At 33.9% G+C, this 22,297-nt stretch overlaps 1 protein-coding gene across 2 annotated transcripts in view; it reads left to right on the top strand.

The window, feature by feature from the left end:
* LOC140754518 (uncharacterized) overlaps positions 1-21,716 on the top strand; it is a 55,677-nt gene extending 33,961 nt beyond the window's left edge. For both annotated transcript variants that reach the window (XM_073089545.1, XM_073089544.1), the window contains 4 exons: positions 18,667-18,831; positions 19,257-19,348; positions 19,978-20,125; positions 20,960-21,716. In XM_073089545.1, coding sequence (XP_072945646.1) covers positions 18,667-18,831; positions 19,257-19,348; positions 19,978-20,125; positions 20,960-21,240 — 686 coding nt within the window. In that variant the 3' untranslated portion in view covers positions 21,241-21,716. The remainder of the gene's footprint in view (positions 1-18,666; positions 18,832-19,256; positions 19,349-19,977; positions 20,126-20,959) is intronic.
* The last annotated feature ends 581 nt before the right edge of the window (positions 21,717-22,297 follow it).

Here is a 22,297-nt window from a genome sequence, read left to right as displayed (position 1 = left end):
TACCGTCCTTATGCATTTGCAGATCGGTAGATTATTAGAAGTGCCAGGATTGTATAAATATGGGTATGTCTGTTTATTTTTGTCCAAATCCGGCTTGAAGGACCATATTGCGTGAGAGTTTCAGTATTAATGTAGGATTCAGTAGGAATGATTTTCGCACTTATCATTTTCTTCACTCTTACATTTTGGCATACACTTTTTTCTTTTACAAAAAATATATTACGTACTTTCTAGAATTTTCAAGGTCGCTGGGTAGATACTAAACAATACAGTACACTAGGTACTACCACTGTAGTACTGTGCATTCTGCTGTACTTAAATTAAAACCATCTTTTATTGCTATTTAGTTGGTGATGAAGGAGTCTGTTCTGTACTACTATTTCCGACTATCACAGACACACATATTTTACATAAAATATAACTATTATTCATAACTCTATGGACATTATAGGTGCGGTAGACACGGACAATTGAGTTTGTTAAAAAAATTCTGTCCCATACACTACTATGTTTATGTAGTAAAGTAAATTCAAAATGCTCCATATATGGCTAACGGTGTTTTCGATACCATATCCAGTACGAGCGAACACCTGTGTTTTTAGAACAACTGTTAGTATGCGGTGCTCGTAGATTGCACTCCCCATATGAGTCAGGCAATTGACAGGTGCGTAGAGGGGACTAATAGTTAGGCACACATATGTTAGTTGTTTCAATAAAGAGCAATGCAAATTGTCAGCATTTGTTATACTTTTATAGCTCATCCATTAATATGAAGAATTAGCGAGAAGTAGATAGAGATTTCGCTATTTGGGATAATGATCTTTAATGATATAATAAGACATACTTACAATTATTGTATGATATAAACTTAGTTAATTTTTCATTTTTTTATTATTCGCTGCCTATAAAAAGAGATTTGACTCTTCTTTCTGAAGACCCCCTTGAGAAACAAAGGTATCAAGATTGATAAACATGATAATAAGTCAATCCATAAATTAAGAAATTATTAATATTTTTACTTTCAGTCGTATAGGACTGGTTTTAAATTAAAACATTATTGAAAACTATTTGCTACAATGGTACACAGTAAAGGAAATTTATTTCAATGGATGATTATTAACAAGAATACGTGGGAAGTTTGTTTTTTTCATGACAGACTAATTCTAATTCAAAAACTGTTACATAATAGACACGTGTATACGTTACTTGTGCTATTATTTAATATGATCATCATCATCATCATCTCTGTTCCACTACTAGCCGTAAACCTCTTATAGTGTGAATTATTAAGGGCCTACCAAGCTGACTTAGTCCAAATTTGGAATGATATGGAATATACAAACAAGGTATGCAACATTTTGTGCTTTAAGACAAAGTAACAAAATTTTAAAAGGATGTAATATGGCCAGGTCATCGCATACCATAGAAATCAAAAGTTAAATTGCACGAATTGAAATAACAATGCAATTAGCAAATTAATTTAACCACAGCCTTGGAGTAGCCAGCAAAAACCTGAATAATTATCGCTGGCACAATTGTCGAGATAATGATTTACTAAAAGACTCCTTCATTATGGTCGTTTATGATTGAAATTAATTCGATACTAGTATCATGACTCACTATCACGACATGATACGTGCAAATATGTCGATACTTCTATACATTGAATGTCTTGTATAAGTTCATGATAATATTCTGAGAAAAAAACGTTTTGTTTTTGTTTTGTTGTTGACTGCGGATGTAAATGGTCCATCAAGCCGAATAGTCTTCAAATTAACATAGATTTTGAAACTAATCTAAACTGATAGTTGTTCAAAATATAGGTATTTCTTTTCAACCAAGATTCTAAATATTGCTAGTAATGTATGTAAGTGTACAGATTTTGCGGCCCTTTTTTATTACTACTAAACGACTATTCAATAATGCTTGGTGCTCATTTACTACTATTTGTGTTGTGGTTTACCGATGATTCAGTATTAAAAAGGCTGGCGGATCAGTGAGGTGAGTAACACTAGAACTGTTGCCAAATGCCATTGCGTTGTCGAGATCACAAAATGATTACCTCAGGGAGATAAGCTTTCATGCTACGGTAGCCAAAAACAACTTTACAAGTATTGACACACGCGCGTTAGTAGTAATAATTTTGAACTTTGTTAGCCAATTTATGTCTCATATGGAAATCAACAGAATTTTATGGCTTGACAAATCAATAAGACATATTTAGATCAATGATTTATATTTTTTCATTTTTATTATATTGTGATTTTTTGTATAATTTTAAAACATGGATTTGCAGGCATTATTGATAAACACAGAATTTTCCAGTTCCTGTGCCATAGACACATGTAAAGACCGCAAGAATACACACACCCAGACCTAAAACAGATATTATATATATATAATCCTGAACTTACCACTGACTGACTGACATGCCGTTCTCCATGATGCCGGCGAGGAGCGACTTTGTTGTCTATGGCGGGTTTTCTCCTCTCCCCCCCGAGGCAAAGGGAAAAATATGAGATGCCATAGATTCAAGATGGCGGCCGATTTAAAATTTTTAACTTTTTTATTTATTTACTTTATCCTGATGTTTGTTTCTTTTTCGAATAATATTCAGGTGGGTGTTACGATGAAATTGGAAAAAAATGAAAAACCAAGATGGCCGCCGAGATATTTGAGTTTGAAATTTTTCAATTTTCGAGGTGTTTTTGGGAGGTCGTATCTCTTGGGATTTTTAATATTTTGTTGCCATTTTTTTAAAATTTTCTCGGATATATCCTCAATTTTGCCAAATCGGACTTATTTTTTTTTTCAACAAGATGGCGGGTCGTCTGTTAGGCGATTTGTAAAATGTATGAAAAAACGGATTTTTTGAAGTGAAATATTCGGAGGTTGGCATCGTTTGAGCGATTTGGTTTGTTCGGGGCGGTCGTGGGGCTCGGTCCGAGGTGTTGCCAGTTTTGAGTTTTTTTCTCCCCACTCTTACATTTTTTCAAACTTTTCATTCAAAAATGTGAAAAGTAGAAGGAGAAATATTTTTGATGAACTTTTTTCACAGGAATATTTTTTTTGGGTGTCGTAATGACATTTGACCATTTTCGTCGATGTCGACTGGCAACACTGGCCGCAGGAATTTTTTTTCAGTTTTACGAAAAATCGACTTCATCGACCTGAAGGAGTGGTGGGGGGTGGGTTTGATGTATGAGTGGAATTTTTTATTTGCCTCCGTGTCTATGGGAAAAATCTGAAACTTTCAAAATTCAAGATGGCGGCCGAGCTGGATTGGGCAACTTTTTTTTTTATTTTGCACCTATCCAAGATCGGTATCGTTTCCGGCTAATTTGAGGGCGACTGATACGATGAAATTAGAAAAAGTTGAAAAAACAAGATGGCCGCCGAGATAGTTGAGTTTGAAATTTTTCATTTTTCGAGGTGTGTTCGCGGGGAGGCACTGATGTGTTTTTTTTAATATTTTTTTGATTTTTTTCGTTTTTTTTCTCGGATATATGCTCAATTTTACCAAATCGGATTTATTTATTTTTTTAACCAGATGGCGGATCGTTCGTCAGGCAATTTGTAAAATGTATGAAAAAACGCATTTTTTAAAGTGAAATATTTTGAGGTTGGGAACATTTCAGCGAATCGCCTTGTATGGGGCGGTTGTAGAGCGTGACTTGAAGTGTTGCCAGGTTTAGGTTTTTTTTTCTTCGTTCATACTTTTTTTGGAACTTTCCATTCAAAAATGTAAAAAGTAGAAGGAGAAACATTCTTAATGAAAATATTTTACATGGATATTTGTCAGGGGGGTCGTAATGACATTTGACCATTTTCATCCAAATTAACTGGCAACACTGGGAGCTAGATTTTTTTTTTCACTTTTTTGACATTTCGAGTAGCCCAGCCTAAACTATTTGTTGGGGGATAGTAATAATGTATGAGATATTTTTTCGGTATATTATGGTGGTTATAGGAAAAATGGGAAACATACAAAAATTCAAGATGGCGGCCCTCCTGCGATTTTCAACTTTTTTTTTATTCTGCGCGCCTACCTGAGATTGGTGTCATTTTCGGCTAATTGTGGGACGACTGTTACGATAATATTATAAAAAATTGGAAAATCAAGATGGCCGCCGAGATATTTAAGTTTGAAATCTTTCATTTTTCGAGGTGTGTTTGTGGGGCCGTAGCGCGATGGTTTTATTAATATTTTTTCGACATTTTTGATTTATTGGCCGGATTGTATCCTCAATTTTATCATATGGCAATATTATTTTTTTTAAATCAGATGGCGCACCTTGTGTCAGCCATTTTGTAAAATGTACGAAAAAATGCATTTTTCGAAGTGAAATATTTTGAGGTTGGCAACATTTGAGCGAGTTGCTTTGTATCGGGCGGTCATGGAGCTCGGCTCGAAGTGTTGCCAGGTATAGTTTTTTTTTTCATCGTTCATACATTTTTTGGAACTTTTCATTCAAAAATGTAAAAAGTAGAAGGAGAAATATTTTGAATGAAATTTCTTCACAGGACAATTTTTTTTGGGCGTCGTAATGACATTTGACCATTTTCATCTTAATTAACTGGCAATACTGGGATACAGAATTTTTTTTCGCGATTTTCACTTTTTGAGTACTTGGGCGGAAACCGTAGACAGGGCATATAAGTAATGTATGGGAGATATTGTTTATTTCAAATGGACCCTATGTAAAAAATCGAAAATCCAATGTTGCCATATACAAAAAAAATGTTTTCATACAAATGCATTTTCTACAGGATTATCGAAGATTTCAGGCTGTTGCCGCCGTTTGAGGTCATTTTTTTGTATGAGGCGCTTAATGGCAGTTATAGACTGTACCAATGTGTAACGAAATATTTCAGTGTTGCCATACAAAAAATAATAATTTTCAAACATGTGCATTTTTGTATGTCACATTTCAAGCTGTTGTAAATTTTTGACAACGTTATAATGTATGACGCGTTTGTATGTACTAATAGACTGCACATTTTGGTAAAAAAATATTTTAGTGTTGCCATACAAAAAATATTAATTTTCATACATATGTATTTTTGTATGTAATATTTCAAGCTGTTGTCTTGTATTGGTAACATTAGAATGTATGAGGCGTTTGTACGTACTAATATTGTGCACATTTTGATTAAAAAATATTTTAGTGTTGCCATACAAAAAATAATAATTTTCATACATTTGTATTTTTGTATATGGTGTTTCGGACTGTTGTCTCCCTTTAAAGACCACCACCACCATGCCCAGCATCACTAAACGTCAGTTTTCTGTATGAGGCGTTTAATGGTACTCATAGACTGTACAGATTTTTGGAAAAATATTTCAGTGTTGCCATATAAAAAATAATAATTTTCATACAAGTGCATTTTTGTATGTCATATTTCAAGCTGTTGTTTCCTTTTGATGTCATTCTAATGTAAGAGGCGTTTGTAGATACTAGCAGTTTTAACATTTGGGTAAAAGAATATTTCAGTGCTCCCATACAAAAAATAATAATTTTCATACATATGCATTTTTGTATGTCACATTTCAAGCTGTTGTATATTTTTGACAACCCTATAATATATGACGTGTTTATATGTACTAATAAACTGCACATCTTGGTAAAAAAATATTTTAATGTTGCAATACAAAAAATAATAATTTTCATATATATGTATTTTTGTATGCAATATTTCAAGCTGTTGCCTTCTATTGATATCATTAGAATGTATGAGGCGTTTGTAGGTACTAATATTCTGCACATTTTTATAAAATAATATTTTAGTGTGGCCATACAAAAAATAATAATTTTCATACATATGTATTTTCTATTAAATATTTCAAGCTGTTGTATATTTTGACAACATTAAAATGTACGATGCGTTTGTAGGTATCAATAGATTTCACATTGTGGTAAAAAAAAAACAGTGGTGCCGTACACAAAATAATATTTTTTATACGCATGCATCTTTGTATGTAATATTTAAAACTGTTGTCTCCTTTTGAAGTTATTACCTAATACGTGGCGTTGTTAGCTACTAACAGTTTGAACCCTACGTCAGTAGGATAATATATCTATGGTTTGAACATTTGGGTGAAAATATATTTCAGTGCTGCCATACAAAAAATCGGTTACAGGGTTTATAAGTATATATTTCGGAATTAATTTATGAGTCGTTTAAAAATGTATATGATTTAATCTTAATGAGCTAACTTATTGGTATGTTGAGAAAGCAATAACTGGTTTGAATTTTTTTTATGACTTGAGTTTTGGAGTATTCTATTTATTTGAGTTTAATTGGTTGTATGTGTTAAATTATTTGTGGCTTAAGTTACCTATATGAATTTTACCCGTGATTATTCTTTTTGGAGTGTAGCCCTACCATGCACATAGCAGGAAGGGGCGTAAGATGTTAGATTCTCTTCTTACGTATTAATGTATAATTATTTATTAACAGACACAGACACAGATTTTGTGGATGTAGTATGTAGTCAAGTAAAGGATACAAAATGTATTAATCTTCAACATTTTTGTGACTTTAAAAGAGGAGTAAAATATAAGATTTACTAAAGAAGGGCCATAATCTATTAGGTATATTTGGATATTTTCAAAGGATGGACAGGATGAATATGATATACGATTTACAAAAGAAGGATATAATGTAAGAGGTATATTTTCTGCACTGCTCTGCTCCTATTGATTGTAGCGTGATGAAAAGTATACTATAACCAGCTCAGGAGTATGAAAAATAATTGTATCAAGTTTCGTTAAAATCCGTCGAGTAGTTTTTTTTTCTATAACGGTTATATAGACAGACAGACAAAAATTTTAATGATTGCATTCTTGACATCAGTATCGATCCCTAAATACCCCCTGATAGTTATTTTGGAAATATATTTCTTGTACAGAATTGACCTCTCTACAGATTTATTATAAGTATAGAATTAATATAGATAATATAATATATAGAAATAATGTATGACGCGTTTGTATGTACTAATAGACTACACATTTTGGTAAAAAAATATTTTAGTGTTGTCATACAAGAAATAACAATTTTTATAAATAGTTATTTTTGTATGTAATATTTCAAGCTTTTGTCTCCTTATTATGTCTTTAAAATGTATGGCTTATAGACAAAAAAATCACGACCATTCTTGGTATTTTGCAAATATTAACTCATATCTTTTCCAAACAGCCCCAAACAGAATGAATAAAACTTCAATATAGGGGAAAAAATGTAAAAAAAATTTGCAAAACTAAAGAAGACAACCGTTTCGCGAGCTGCTTTAGCAGCGAGCGCACACAAGCGATACCTAGTTATATATATATAATCCTGAACTTACCACTGACTGACTGACATGCCGTTCTCCATGATGCCGGCGAGGAGCGACTTTGTTGTCTATGGCGGGTTTTCTCCTCTCCCCCCCGAGGCAAAGGGAAAAATATGAGATGCCATAGATTCAAGATGGCGGCCGATTTAAAATTTTTAACTTTTTTATTTATTGACTTTATGCTGATGTTTGTTTCTTTTTCGAATAATATTCGGGTGGGTGTTACGATGAAATTGGAAAAAAATGAAAAACCAAGATGGCCGCCGAGATATTTGAGTTTGAAATTTTTCAATTTTCGAGGTGTTTTTGGGAGGTCGTATCTCTTGGGTTTTTTAATATTTTGTTGCCATTTTTTTAAATTTTCTCGGATATATCCTCAATTTTGCCAAATCGGAATTATTTATTTTTTTCAACAAGATGGCGGGTCGTCTGTTAGGCGATTTGTAAAATGTATGAAAAAACGGATTTTTTGAAGTGAAATATTCGGAGGTTGGCAACGTTTGAGCGATTTGGTTTGTTCGGGGCGGTCGTGGGGCTCGGTCCGAAGTGTTGCCAGGTTTGAGTTTTTTTCTCCCCACTCTTACAATTTTTCAAACTTTTTATTCAAAAATGTGAAAAGTAGAAGGAGAAATATTTTTGATGAAAATTTTTCACTGGAATATTTTTTTTGACTGTCGTAATGACATTTGACCATTTTCGTCGATGTCAACTGGCAACACTGGCCGCAGGAATTTTTTTTCAGTTTTACGAAAAATCGACTTCCTCGACCTGAAGGAGTGGTGGGGGGTGGGTTTGATGTATGAGTGGAATTTTTTATTTGCCTCCGTGTCTATGGGAAAAATCTGAAACTTTCAAAATTCAAGATGGCGGCCGAGCTGGATTGGGCAACTTTTTTTTTTATTTTGCACCTAACCAAGATCGGTATCGTTTCCGGCTAACTTGAGGGCGACTGATACGATGAAATTAGAAAAAGTTGAAAAAACAAGATGGCCGCCGAGATACTTGAGTTTGAAATTTTTCATTTTTCGAGGTGTGTTCGCGGGGTGGCACTGATGTGTTTTTTTAAATATTTTTTTTATTTTTTTCGTTTTTTTTCTCGGATATATGCTTAATTTTACCAAATTGGATTTATTTAATTTTTTAACCAGATGGCGGATCGTTCGTCAGGCAATTCGTAAAATGTATGAAAAAATGCATTTTTTGAAGTGAAATATTTTGAGGTTGGCAACATTTCAGCGAATCGCCTTGTATGGGGCGGTTGTGGAGCGTGACTTGAAGTGTTGCCAGGCTTAGGTTTTTTTTTCTTTGTTCATACTTTTTTTGGAACTTTCCATTCAAAAATGTAAAAAGTAGAAGGAGAAACATTTTTAATGAAAATATTTTACATGGATATTTGTCAGGGGGGTCGTAATGACATTTGACCATTTTCATCCAAATAAACTGGCAACACTGGGAACTAGATTTTTTTTTTCACTTTTTTGACATTTCGAGTAGCCCAACCTAAACTATTGGTGGGGGGTAGTAATAATGTATGAGATATTTTTTCGGTATATTATTGTGGTTATAGGAAAAATGGGAAACATACAAAATTCAAGATGGCGGCCTTCCTGCGATTTTCAACTTTTTTTTTACTCTGCGCGCCTACCTGAGATTGATGTCATTTTCGCCTAATTGTGGGACGACTGTTACGATAAAATTAGAAAAAATTGGAAAAACAAGATGGCCGCCGAGATATTTGAGTTTGAAATCTTTCATTTTTCGAGGTGTGTTTGTGGGGCCGTAGCGCGGTGGTATTATTAATATTTTTTCGAGATTTTTGTTTTATTGGCCGGAGTGTAGCCTCAATTTTATCATATGGCAGTGTCATATTTTTTTAACCAGATGGCGGACCTTGTATCAGCCACTTTGTAAAATGTACGAAAAAATGCATTTTTCGAAGTGAAATATTTTGAGGTTGACAACATTTGAGCGAGTCGCTTTTTATGGGGCGGTCATGGAGCTCGGCTCGAAGTGTTGCCAGGTAAAGTTTTTTTTTTCTATGTTCATACATTTTTTGGAACTTTTCATTCAAAAATGTGAAAAGTAGAAGGAGAAATATTTTTAATTAAATTTTTTCACAGGACAATTTTTTATGGGTGCCGTAATGACATTTGACCATTTTCGTCTTAATCGACTGGCAACACTGGGATACAGAATTTTTTTTCATGATTTTCACTTTTTGAGTACTTGGGCGGAAACCGTGGACAGAGCATATAAGGAATGTATGGGAGATATTTTTTAATTTAAATGGACCCTATGTAAAAAATCGAAAATCCAATGTTGCCATATACAAAAAAAATGTTTTCATACAAATGCATTTTCTACAGGATTATCGAAGATTTCAAGCTGTTGCCACCATTTGACGTCATTTTTTTGTATGAGGCGCTTAATAGCACTTATAGACTGTACCAATGTGTAACAAAATATTTCAGTGTTGCCATACAAAAAATAATAATTTTCATACAAGTGCATTTTTATGTGTCATATTTCAAGCTGTTGTTTCCTTTTGATGTCATTCCAATGTATGAGGCGTTTATAGATACTAGAAGTATTAACATTTGGGTAAAATAATATTTCAGTGTTCCCATACAAAAAATAATAATTTTCATACATATGCATTTTTGTATGTAATATTTCAAGCTTTTGTATATTTTTGACAATCTTGTAATGTATGACACGATTGTAGGTACTAATAGACTTCACATTTTGGTAACAAAATATTTAAGTGTTGCCATACAACAAATAATAATTTTCATATATATGTATTTTTGTATGCAATATTTCAAGCTATTGTCTTCTGTTGATATCTTTAGAATGTATGGGGCGTTTGTAAGTACTAATATTCTGCACATTTTTATAAAATAATATTTTAGTGTGGCCATACAAAAAATAATAATTTTCATACATATGTATTTTCTATTAAATATTTCAAGCTGTTGTATATTTTGACAACATTAAAATGTACGATGCGTTTGTAGGTATTAATAGATTTCACATTGTGGTAAAAAAAAAAATCAGTGGTGCCGTACACAAAATAATATTTTTTATACGCATGCATCTTTGTATGTAATATTTAAAACTGTTGTCTCCTTTTGATGTTATTACCTAATACGTGGCGTTGTTAGCTACTAACAGTTTGAACCATAGATATATTATACTAATAGATTGGCAATCCGAAAGAGTCAGAGCATAGTATACGTATGTGTTAGAGCGAGATAGACAGGCGAGACATTATTAACATTATAAAAATAAATAAAATTAAAATTAGTTTAAAACCTTTCACTCGAAAAATAATACTGGCCACATATTTAATTGGCTGTAACGCTGTATTCGTGATTTAAAAAAAAAAACAAAAGGGTATTATGGCGGGAAACGGCAGATGTCAAGGACGATGTTTGTGGAGGTCTTGGAAATAAATAAAAATAACTAGGTTGATTCAAGTCTTCCATTGGAGATACCCCCAACAATTCAGCCAGTGGGATCGGGTGCGTAAAACTGCGTAAGTTAATTTATTCGATATATTTAAATACAAAAAATTAAGAATCGATACAAATGTTGGTTGGCACAGATTGTTTTAAGTTTGCTATCTGAGTTTATTAAATAGATATATAGTAAGCCTAGCCGGGCGTTTTTCAGGAATTTGATTTGATTTTGGGTCAAATGTTTTTGTTTTCATTTTACCTTAATTTGATATAAATCATAATAACACTATATTAGAAGTTCTTACTTACACAGTCGAGATATAAAATGGCAGTACCGTTGTTATGAGCAAATGTTATATTTGTTTAGAAGAACTTTAATGTTATAAGACAACTTTTGCAGGCTTCAAATTATTAATATTTCGTGATACATTTAACACCTCACGTTTTGGAGTATATGTTAAATATTTACTAGGGTTCATTGTGCGGATAATATCCGAAAGTAATTATTGAATTTTAAAATTATCCATGTTATATTGTTTAACATTATATTATCCGTATAATAATAATGGGATTAGGTTATAGAAAGTTTGTTCTATTCCTAAGTGTCCATTACGTTACGGACAATTGGAAAAGTATGGTTACAGCTTGTACTTACTTACTTACATTTTTAAATAGAATTAATTGCAAGTTTTATTTTTGTTTTCATGTTAATATTGGATTAAACAATGAAGAATACCTGTGGTCTTTGGAATGTAATAATAACGGACTGGGCATTCAACACTAAAGTATTAAAAGCACCTGTTACCATTTCGAAGGAGAAGAATTACGAGTCATAAGATATGAAAGAAGAAAAGCAAGACAAATTGTTTAGATTATTTGGAGAGAATTTGATGGTTATCGGTTACAGGGTTTATAAGTATATATTTCGGAATTAATTTATGAGTCGTTTAAAAATGTATATGATTTAATCTTAATGAGCTAACTTATTGGTATGTTGAGAAAGCTATAACTGGTTTGAAATTTTTTTATGACTTGAGTTTTTGAGTATTCTATTTATTTTAGTTTAATTCGTTGTATGTGTTAAATTGTTTGTGGCTTAAGTTACCTATATGAATTTTACCCGTGATTATTCTTTTTGGAGTGTAGCTCTACCATGCACATAGCAGGAAGGGGCGTAAGATGTTAGATTCTTCTTCTTACGTATTAATTTACAATTATTTATTAACAGACACAGACACAGATTTTGTGGATATGGTATGTACTCAAATAAAGGATACAAAATGTATTAATCTTCAACATTTTTGTGACTTTAAAAGAGGGGTAAAATATAAGATTTACTAAAGAAGGGCCATAATCTATTAGGTATATTTGGATATTTTCAAAGGATGGACAGGATAAATATGATATACGATTTACAAAAGAAGGATATAGTATAAGAGGTATATTTTCTGCACTGCTCTGCTCCTATTGATTGTAGCGTGATGAAAAGTATACCATAACCAGCTCAGGAGTATGAAAAATAATTGTATCAAGTTTCGTTAAAATCCGTCGAGTAGTTTTTTTTTCTATAACGGTTATATAGACAGACAGACAAAAATTTTAATGATTGCATTCTTGACATCAGTATCGATCCCTAAATATCCTCTGATAGTTATTTTGGAAATATATTTCTTGTACAGAATTGACCTCTCTACAGATTTATTATAAGTATAGAATTAATATAGATAATATAATATATAGAAATAATGTATGACGCGTTTTTATGTACTAATAGACTACACATTTTGGTAAAAAAATATTTTAGTGTTGTCATACAAGAAATAACAATTTTTATAAATAGTTATTTTTGTATATAATATTTCAAGCTTTTGTCTCCTTATTATGTCTTTAAAATGTATGGCTTATAGATAAAAAAATCACGACCCAAATTCTTGGTAATTTGCAAATATTAACTCATATCTTTTCCAAACAGCCCCAAACAGAATTAATAAAACTTCAATATCGGGTAAAAAATGTAAAAAATTTTGCACGCAAAACTAAAGAAGACAACCGTTTCGCGAGCTGCTTTAGCAGCGAGCGCACACAAGCGATACCTAGTCTAAATTCATAATTTCGATGTATGTCAGGCTGAACATCGAACTCGAAACCCACTGCGCATCAGACTGGTATGGTGATGATGGTATACTCTCCCCTACGCCAGTCGTCCATAGATGTTTAGTGCTTTACTTTTTACTACATCAAGTCCGCCATTGCGGCACATTTTGCTTTTTGTAGCAGTTTTAGTTTTGAAATTTTAATCACGAAACGGAAGTCCATTGCGCCAATCCTTATAAAAGATGAATTTTGGCATATTCGTCAAAACAATATTATAAAAACCACATTTTGCGATCGTATGGGTACTAGGGTGGAAGCCATTCAATTGTCCATTCTTCCCGGTCCTTTGTCCTTTATCCGGTGCCCTGATGAGTACTTCCTTATAAACGCACCCACGTTGCAACCTTCGCTGAAACACAATCTTTATTAATATTGACATGTTAGATGACATCACTCTTATCGTAATAACGTAGTATAGAACATATGTACAACGCATACATCATGTGTATAAATATCATGTTTATACATAAATAAATGTTGTTTACAGTACATTTCTGTATACTTGCTGTGTAAGTTAACGTTAATAACTGTCAATTAAAAATTACCTAGTCCCAAATGTTTTAGTATCTTTCGGTGATTTTAAAGGAGAGAAAATCGACCTTTGTGGTTCGACTCCGGAGACACCACCGCCACACCTATTTCTGCCTAATAACAGTATCGACAAGCTGCTGTGTTCTGGTTTTAAGGGTGTGGTAAGGAGATTTACTTTTTCGAAGCGTTCCAGCTTAGTCCTCAGGGGTAGCGGCGCATCTGTGGTCGACCTCAGGTAGGAATATATAATTCTATTTAGGATTGATTACATGTCCATGGGCGGCAGTAGCCACTTACCATCAAGTGGACTGCACGTTCGTCTGCTATTCCTATATTATAAAAAGCCAAAGGAATTTGTTTTATCTTACCTGAATATAAAACGAGCTACTCCATAGCGGAGGCTGGCTAGTTATTTAATAAAGCAATTATCCAACGAAGTTGCATCTCGTGCAATGGAAACCACCGGTGATTAGACACAAGTGGATGCAGTTCCAATGTCACGCTATTGTCACGACAGCGGACGGCGGCTTTTTACGATTCTATTGTTTGACTATTAGCATGCACGGGTATTTCATTGTTGCTTTTTACTAACTAGCTGACATCTATGACTAACTTGAAATGTAAAAATGGAAATAAAAAGCGAGTCGTATCTCTAGTCTGTCAGAAGTTCATTGATAACCCTGAGAGCTGTGTTATGCCTGCCATACACACTACGGTGCACCGGAGAGGTCTACCTGTGCAGATATACCTGCGTAGGTACACCGTACTGTATGTGGGAATAGACCTGTACAGGTGAACCTGCGCAGGCAGGTAAACCTTACAGTAGATCGCAGCGTACATGGCTTACATAAGAGAACTTTTTGTTATAATGTGATTGAAGTACTGAACGAGCTTGTAGTTCATCTGGTGGTAGGTGGCCACTGCCGCCATGAATATCTGAAACCACCTCCGTATACAATAAGCGCTTTACCTGAAGCTGATCAGAGATGCGTTGTTATTCCTGTGAAGAGCCCGTATCCACAATATACTCTTCCACCGAACTACAGAACTGTATAGAATCAGTATATAATATTTATTTTACTAACCAGTTAACACACCTCTACTATATTCTACAATATTAGTTAATACTGTACAATACTACGCCTGAGAAACACGAAAGAAAAATATTCGCCAATGTACAAAAATGTATGACTTTTCGTACAAAAAGTATAAATTTTTTCAGTTCGACCAATATCAGTTCCACAATAAGAATGACATCAGATGTAAAATCATTTTACAATGATGTGTATAGCATTCCAAATATTTGTACGAGTACGATATTTTTTTAGCGTAGCAATTTCACGCGCCATAATCGCGAGATGAGTGATAATGCATTTGTGCTTGGTATTCGTTTGGAGAAGTCTTCAGATTGAAATAACTGTATCGACGAGGCGGCCTAACCAAATAGACTTTAGTTAGATAATGCATATTTGTGGTAGTATTGTAGGATTTTGTACACTTTCAAATACGTTATTAGTAAGTTTACGTTACACGTCGAGGTATGCTGTAAATGATCAGTAATTAATAATAAATAAGCAATACGTACGTGAATAACTTAAAAATCGTAACTGAGATTCGTAACCCGGGGCTTCGGAGAGGGGGGCTTCATTTAATACCACTGAACTATTACTAGTTGTCAAAGTTTATCATAATAAAACAATGATTACCCGTAATCCTACTACGTATCCACGTTTAACATCTATATCAATATATCAATCTATTATAATGGGACCCTGTTAATACTCTTAAAAATATTTACAAGTATGGGTAGTGTGATATCTCCCTTTCTAGGGGAACCCATTATCGAACTATGCAAAATGCACTTAGAAGGAGCACATTGGATGAACCGATTAAGAGTAATATACCATTAATGAGGTCATTAACAATAAGTAATTTACATTTGTTTCTCATAAATTATTTCCTAATCACACCTAATATTGTGTCATGTCAAAGTGTCATAATGTCTACTCACGTTGCGTATTCATGAAAGACAGGATTTCATTAACAGTCATTAGTTAAATGGCAACATTTGCTAAATGACCTGAAGCATGTAACACTACAACACCGACAACCTTGAAAACCGACCCAAATAATTATGTAAATACCGCATTACACTTTTAATTAGTCACAAAAACACATAAATTCTGGACTTGGACCGTAAAGCTCTGAACAGGGTTATTTAATAAAAATGAATGAGTTATAAGTAAAATAAAAAACGGTAAAAATAAAAACACTCTTAAAAATATTTTTAAAATTATTTTTACAGGTAATCCTTAAATGTAATTTTAAAATTATTTTTAAGGGTTCCGCGAAGTGAATGAAGAGTACACTAAAGGAATATTTACCAAATTTAAGATGCGTGTGACATTAAAACTTTGAAACCAAACTTACAATAGTACAAAAAACATTTAACGTTGCAATATATTTAACAATATACTTATCTATATATTCCAAGAAACCCAAGACAATAATAGTAATAATTAGTTGCGTGTAAAATAAGAATCGCCTATTGTTTTCGAATAGGCTTTCAAAAAAATCTGTTCCCGGACGAGTGGCCTCAATTTTTTTCCGTCCACCAGCATCAATGCTCCGGTCACATCAAAGTGCATTAAGAATACATAAATTACTATTCATAGCATCGTCTAACAAAACAAGACGATCATTTAGTATGCACGCCGGGCACAGGTCCGCAGGATATGTGGTCGCGTTTGTGAAACAGTGAGTAAGAGGAAAGTTGTGTTCGCCGTGACTCAGGATCATGAGCTGTGACAGACGTGTCAGTCTGTCGTGTGTCGCGTCGAGTTGATAGGGCAAGTGTGAAAAAAAAACTTTTTTTTATTAATTTTTATAAATAAATCAGTGTTTTTTTTTTACCGATGTACTATAAAGTGGTTAAATAAAGTGTCATTTGTAACTGTTGTGTAAAGTTTACTAGTTAAATTAAATGATAAAACGGAAAAGTCTTTAAAAACAAACGTTTTAAGTAGTGTTATCATTTTTTTGAAAAACAATAACTTTCATGTTTAAATTATATTATCGATGTTAGTATACACTGAAAAAATGTAAATATTTTTACGCAATCTATTTTCGATACTATATAGGCAATACAATATGTTAATGATTTCTGTGAGTGATTTAAGTTTAGTCCCTAACAGAGCGGAGTGCTAAGTACTGTTCTACACTGTGAAAGTTTTGAAGCTTTACTAGTTACTCGTATATGTGATAATAAGACTTAGTTAATGGAGTGTTTATTGTCAATGCGATAAATATATGCATGAAAGTTCCATAAATATCTGTCGTTCTATGTAAGTAATCCTGTTTTAATGAATTTATAATGGTATGTAAAATGTTATATGTTGTATTAAAACAACAGACTTATGTTCGCTTGAAAGTGAATGTTTCGTTATATTTCGTTGTTTTCGTATATTTAAATCGTACAAGCTTAAAGGCTTTATATTAAAGAAAAACACCAAAGTAAATGAAAAAATATATAATCAAAATTCTATATTTTTATATAGGTACTATTTATTCCACCTGATGGTAAGTGGCTACTACTGCCTATTTGTCATCAATCCAGAAAACATAAGAATCCTACGTAAGCTCGGCCATAGAAGCGTTGCCCTGAGGAGTAAACGCCTCCGGAGTCGAGCCATGCGAGTATGTAGGCAACTCTGAAAAATATATTTTGAAAATAGAAAACGACGCATTCTACGCTGGTAGCCCCTAATGTACACTGGTAGACGCTAATATTTTGTGTTGTGGATGCTATGGACACACAAAGATACAAACAAACCCCTTCGACCAGAAGAAAAATCTAAATTCATTTACATATCTGTCTGACCAACAATCGAACTCTGAACCCCTGTATGACAGACTGATATAGTGACCACCACTGTCGTCAAAATGCCACGTAATTTTGCGTAACCATTGACCTAATGGCGTACTGTTTAAGCTGCAACAACAGCTTAACAGATTATTCGGTGAGGCTGCAACACTTTAGAATTCCATACAAAACATCTGTACCGTAACGGACTAAAGTCACTTTTGCGAGGTTCATTTGTGTGAACAAAATATCCCAAGTTTTTTATTCTTAAAAAGACGCTCTCCATACAGCCCCACACTAGTCTATTTCCTGTGTCGTGGCTGCCATGATCATACACAAAGACAAATAAAAATACATAAATACGCTGATCCAGAACTCATTATTTAGATGTCGCTCTGGCCAGGGGTGACCCCTTTCTACGCAGATGACTCCAGAATAGAAATCTCCACATTAGAAAATACGATAGAAAAATACAAATATACAAACATCTTAGAAGAAATCAATAATCATCATTCGGATATTTCTGGGCAGGAATCGAATCCGAAACCCTTTCTGTATCAAACCATAATATGATGACGATCGCGAAAGACGTCGATCAGATTTGGATAAGAAAATAGAACTTTAGCAAACACAAAACGGATTTGTTATCAAAACAAACGTCTAGCTAATGGTTATTGCAGGATTAGCTTGGGTAGCCATAGCCACTCCCTTTGTTGGTATCTGAGCTGGCTGGAAGTGGTATTTTAAATTATCGTTAATTCCACGGCGTACATACTATGCACGACGTTTCTATATTTATTACAATTCATTCATATTCCTTTCCAAATGATGATTTGTTCGTAACTAAATTTACAATGATAAAATCTTTTAGGCAAAGTATGTGTGTTACAGGCAGGATGAAAGCTCACGGCAACATTTTATCCTATTCGAATTTTCTATCCGTAAAAATGTAAGCAGCGGTATGATCTGATTGTAATTACGACATTTATGTGTATTTATTTTATTAAATCTATTGTGATTGCTTAGTTTTGGCAAATGTGACATCATTTGAAGGATGCACAGTGCACATCTATATGCGAATTTAACAAAAGTAAATTGGTAAATCATATTTCGAATAATATCATACATGAACAAAACGCACGCTTCACAATGTCCATGTTACAATTAAGATGACATCGGTATAATTAATTCATTTATTATTATTATTTTATTTCATATAGTTAGTCCCCGACGTTATAAAGTTAAACTTTCTTCACGTACAATCAGGAAATACATAGGTATTTCCTAAAATATAACATTATCTTTTCTTTGTTCAACAGCGGCGGTGTACATAGCCGGTGTGGTGGCAGCGGTGGGTGTCACCGTGCTCGGTGTGTTCTGCATCCTGTCGATCCTGCAGCTTGCCATGATCTCCTCGAAGGAGCGTGTCGGCCTCAAGTACACTCACCTGGTTATGGTGAAGTTGGCGCTGGCGCTACTAGCTAGTAAGTTGATTAGGAAAAATAGTGGCCCCAATGAAGTTCCCGTGATCCCGGGATCCCTTCCATTACCAAATTTTTATTTTTCCGAAAAATAGAGTAGAAATATTTATATCCAAAGAACCATTTTAAGCTTTACAAAAAACACTGGGTTCATTTGCTTAAAAGTAATCTAAAGAAATATTGGTCCCAATAACATACCTTGCGGGATTCCCTTTTGCTAAAAATATCTGAATTTCGTAACCATACGTATGATCACTTTCAAATATTAGATCCTGTAGAGACGTAAATAAAGCAAGAGAGCGATTGATTTATATTTTACATAAACGGACATAATTAAATATTGGCTAAGTTTCCGCTTTTAATTATTTCTTTCATACAGTAGTATACTTATAATAAGTTTGTTATAATATCACAATTTTACTTTTCAGCATTGCTGTCAATAGCGGCAGCTGGTCTGTTTGCTATCCAAGGTGATGACAGGGGTTTCTACTTGGAGAGAGGAGAAGCTTTCTACGTTCAGGTAACATCTCTTTTACCCATTGGTACTCAGTTTTGGATCAAGTTTTAAGATTGAACAATATACGAGTGTCAAAAGGTTGGACGACTGTGGTTCGACTCCAGCGGCATCACCGTCACACCTATTCCTACATAATAACAGCAGTGTTAAGCACTGCTGTGTACTGGTTTGAAGGGTGTGGTAAGGGAGAGGTTGATTACAGATATCTGCTCTGTCAACATCTTCGGTTGTTCATCATTGGTCTCTACAACTCTAAATACGGCCCTACGTATATGCGAATTTATTTTCGATAGGACACAATACAGTGGCGGACTAAGATCATCGGATTCCCGGGGCGGAAATTTTAATGGAGGCTCCCAGTGTAAAAAAATGATTTGATTTTACAAAATTACAAATGTGCCATAGAGTTATTCGCCGAAGAATACCTACGTATGATTCCGGTGATCTATTTTTTTTGCGCTGATTTATACACATTTCACAGATTTATTGGTTCTGACGACCTTTTATTTAGCAACTGTGTTTGAGGACTTCCCAGGATCGAGAGCCCAGGGTAGTTCGTCCCTTCTGCCCCCCTCCCTCTTTTAGTCCACTACAGACACAATATAATATTGTTATTGTATGTAACATTTCAGATAGTGTGCATAGTGCTAAACTCACTGCTGTTCATAATGTCTGTGTACGATGCGCTGTTCTCGCGGCGGGCCGGTGGCGACCCCACCAACCCATTAGGAGAACCGGAGGGTACCACTATCAACAATCCGGGGTTCAAGGAAGGCAGAGGTAACGTAACCTTTTTTATAACATCTTTTTTAATTTCGTCATCGTCATCAATCCATTACTGTCCCACTGCTGGACACGGGTCTCCTCTCAGAATGAGAAGGATTAGGCCATTGTCCACCGCGCTGGCTTAGTTTTTTAATTTATTTCTTTATAATTATTTGAATGTGGTAGAAAGAACCCTTTGTGGTACAACTCTGGTGGCACCACTGCTACACCTATTTCTGTCTCATAACAACAGTGTTAAACGCTAATGTACTGATTTGAAGGGTGTGGTAAAAGAGATACTTTTCCGAGGCGTTCTAGCTTAGTCCTCAGTAGCGGCGCATCTGTGGCCGTTACTGCAGCCACTTTATTTAACAATTATTTATTTAAGTTCCTATGTGTAAGTAATTCTAATTAATTCACCTGTGATTTTGTATACATGTTTGGTTAGTAACGTTATTCTAAATTCAATATGACGTACACCTCAGGAGGGCGGACCGATTATTTTTATGCACCATCTTAAAACATTATAAAATATGACGTCATCTTGTTAATAATATTTATTTCGTTAATAATACATAAAACCAAAAGTATCAAGAAAAATCTGTTAGTTACACTCTCTTGAAAACCTAATATTTTGTATGAAAAATAAATAAGGTCATTAGTATGTCATGTCAACTGTATATATGCAAATTAATATTAATTTTTCCTTATTGTTCGCTTAGTTTCGCTTCCTAACTGTTATCTCTACAACTATAGAATATAGTGTGTTGTGTAAATTATTTCAGATTATCATATCAACGACACACCCCACTCATTCTTAAATCTATCATAATTGATGTTGCGTTCCAGGAATCTCAATGACCGATGCGTCGGGTAAGCCCTACAGTACCAACGGGCATGGTAGCGTGGCCTCTATGAACACCACAGCAACCACCCTGACAGGCCTCTCCGATGCCAGCACCATCACAAGATCTCCACTCAGATCCTCACTCAAAAAGCCCAGGCCCAAGGAGGGTGAGCCCGGAGCCCTTGGTATCCATAACCCAGGGTATTCAGGCCACTCACCGCCCTTAAACAGGAACGGTAGCCAGAAGAAAGTCCGTATACAAACACATAGCACCGAAGTATGAATGACAGCTCAAATGTTAGGCATCGCTAGGCAACTATGGTATTCCCTCTACTTTGTTTGTTAATAACTTTAAAGGTTTCCGGGAACAAAAGATTCAAATACATAAAGAAGACAGCTTTTAATTAGCACAAACTTAGAAAACATAGAACATAGAAAACTAAATTTACTATTATTTATTATTCTATCCTGCTAATTCGAAGGAAAGATTTTAAATAAGTTTTGGGGGAAAAAAGTTAACAGAAATAGCAATATTGTAAGCAAGCGTAATTCGACCGCGATTTCCTGAGTTTCTTAGACAAATTAAATTTATATGAATTATGATATAAAATGGGAATTGATTTTAATCCTATTTTATAGTATACACCGACAATATGTCAATAATATTACAATAAATTTCTTAAATAAGAACATAATTGTTTAAAAAAATGATTTAAACAAATTGCTCTTTTATTAATAATAACTTGTTATAGAATTTATATTATACAGGGTGAATTTTTAAAACGGGCCTTCAGGGCCAAAACCGAAACTATAAGGATTAGCGAAAAATGCTGAAAGGAGTTACGAGGCCGATTTTGATAAAAACTAAAACTGCATCATTACTTTTTTAAAATAACTTTTTCCCTAGCCGGGAATCGAACGAGTTCATTTTGAAAAAAAATACACCCTCTATATTATTCAACTATCTGATAGTGTTGCTTATAAGGATCAAAATCTGGGAAGTAATGGTAAATGACAAACTAAAGGAAAAGCCTCAATTTTAAGAAAATACATATTTCTTCATATTAATTTGGCAGTTAAGTTCCCGCCATTCGTCAATTTTAACATTTCGCGTATTAACAATTTTTTTGCTCAATGCTTCAAATCATTCGAAATAGACGTTTTGTTCTTCAAGAATTCATATTTTTATGTCCGACTTAGTTAAGGTTACTTTTAGGACCATTATAATAGATTTAACTTGCTATGAGCGGAGTTTCGTTTAATACAGATGTAAAATTGCCAATTTGCGAGAATGTCTTTTTCGAATCAAATCCGAGTGATAACTAAACAAAGAGATATAG

The sequence above is a fragment of the Epargyreus clarus genome, unplaced genomic scaffold (genome assembly GCF_041222505.1).
Source record: "Epargyreus clarus isolate Ecla_fem2 unplaced genomic scaffold, WU_Ecla_fem_2.2 ptg000029l, whole genome shotgun sequence".
NCBI classification, from domain to species: Eukaryota; Metazoa; Arthropoda; class Insecta; order Lepidoptera; family Hesperiidae; genus Epargyreus; species Epargyreus clarus.
The sequence above is the reverse complement of the archived record's forward strand: the minus strand, read 5'-3'. Positions and strand labels throughout refer to the sequence as shown.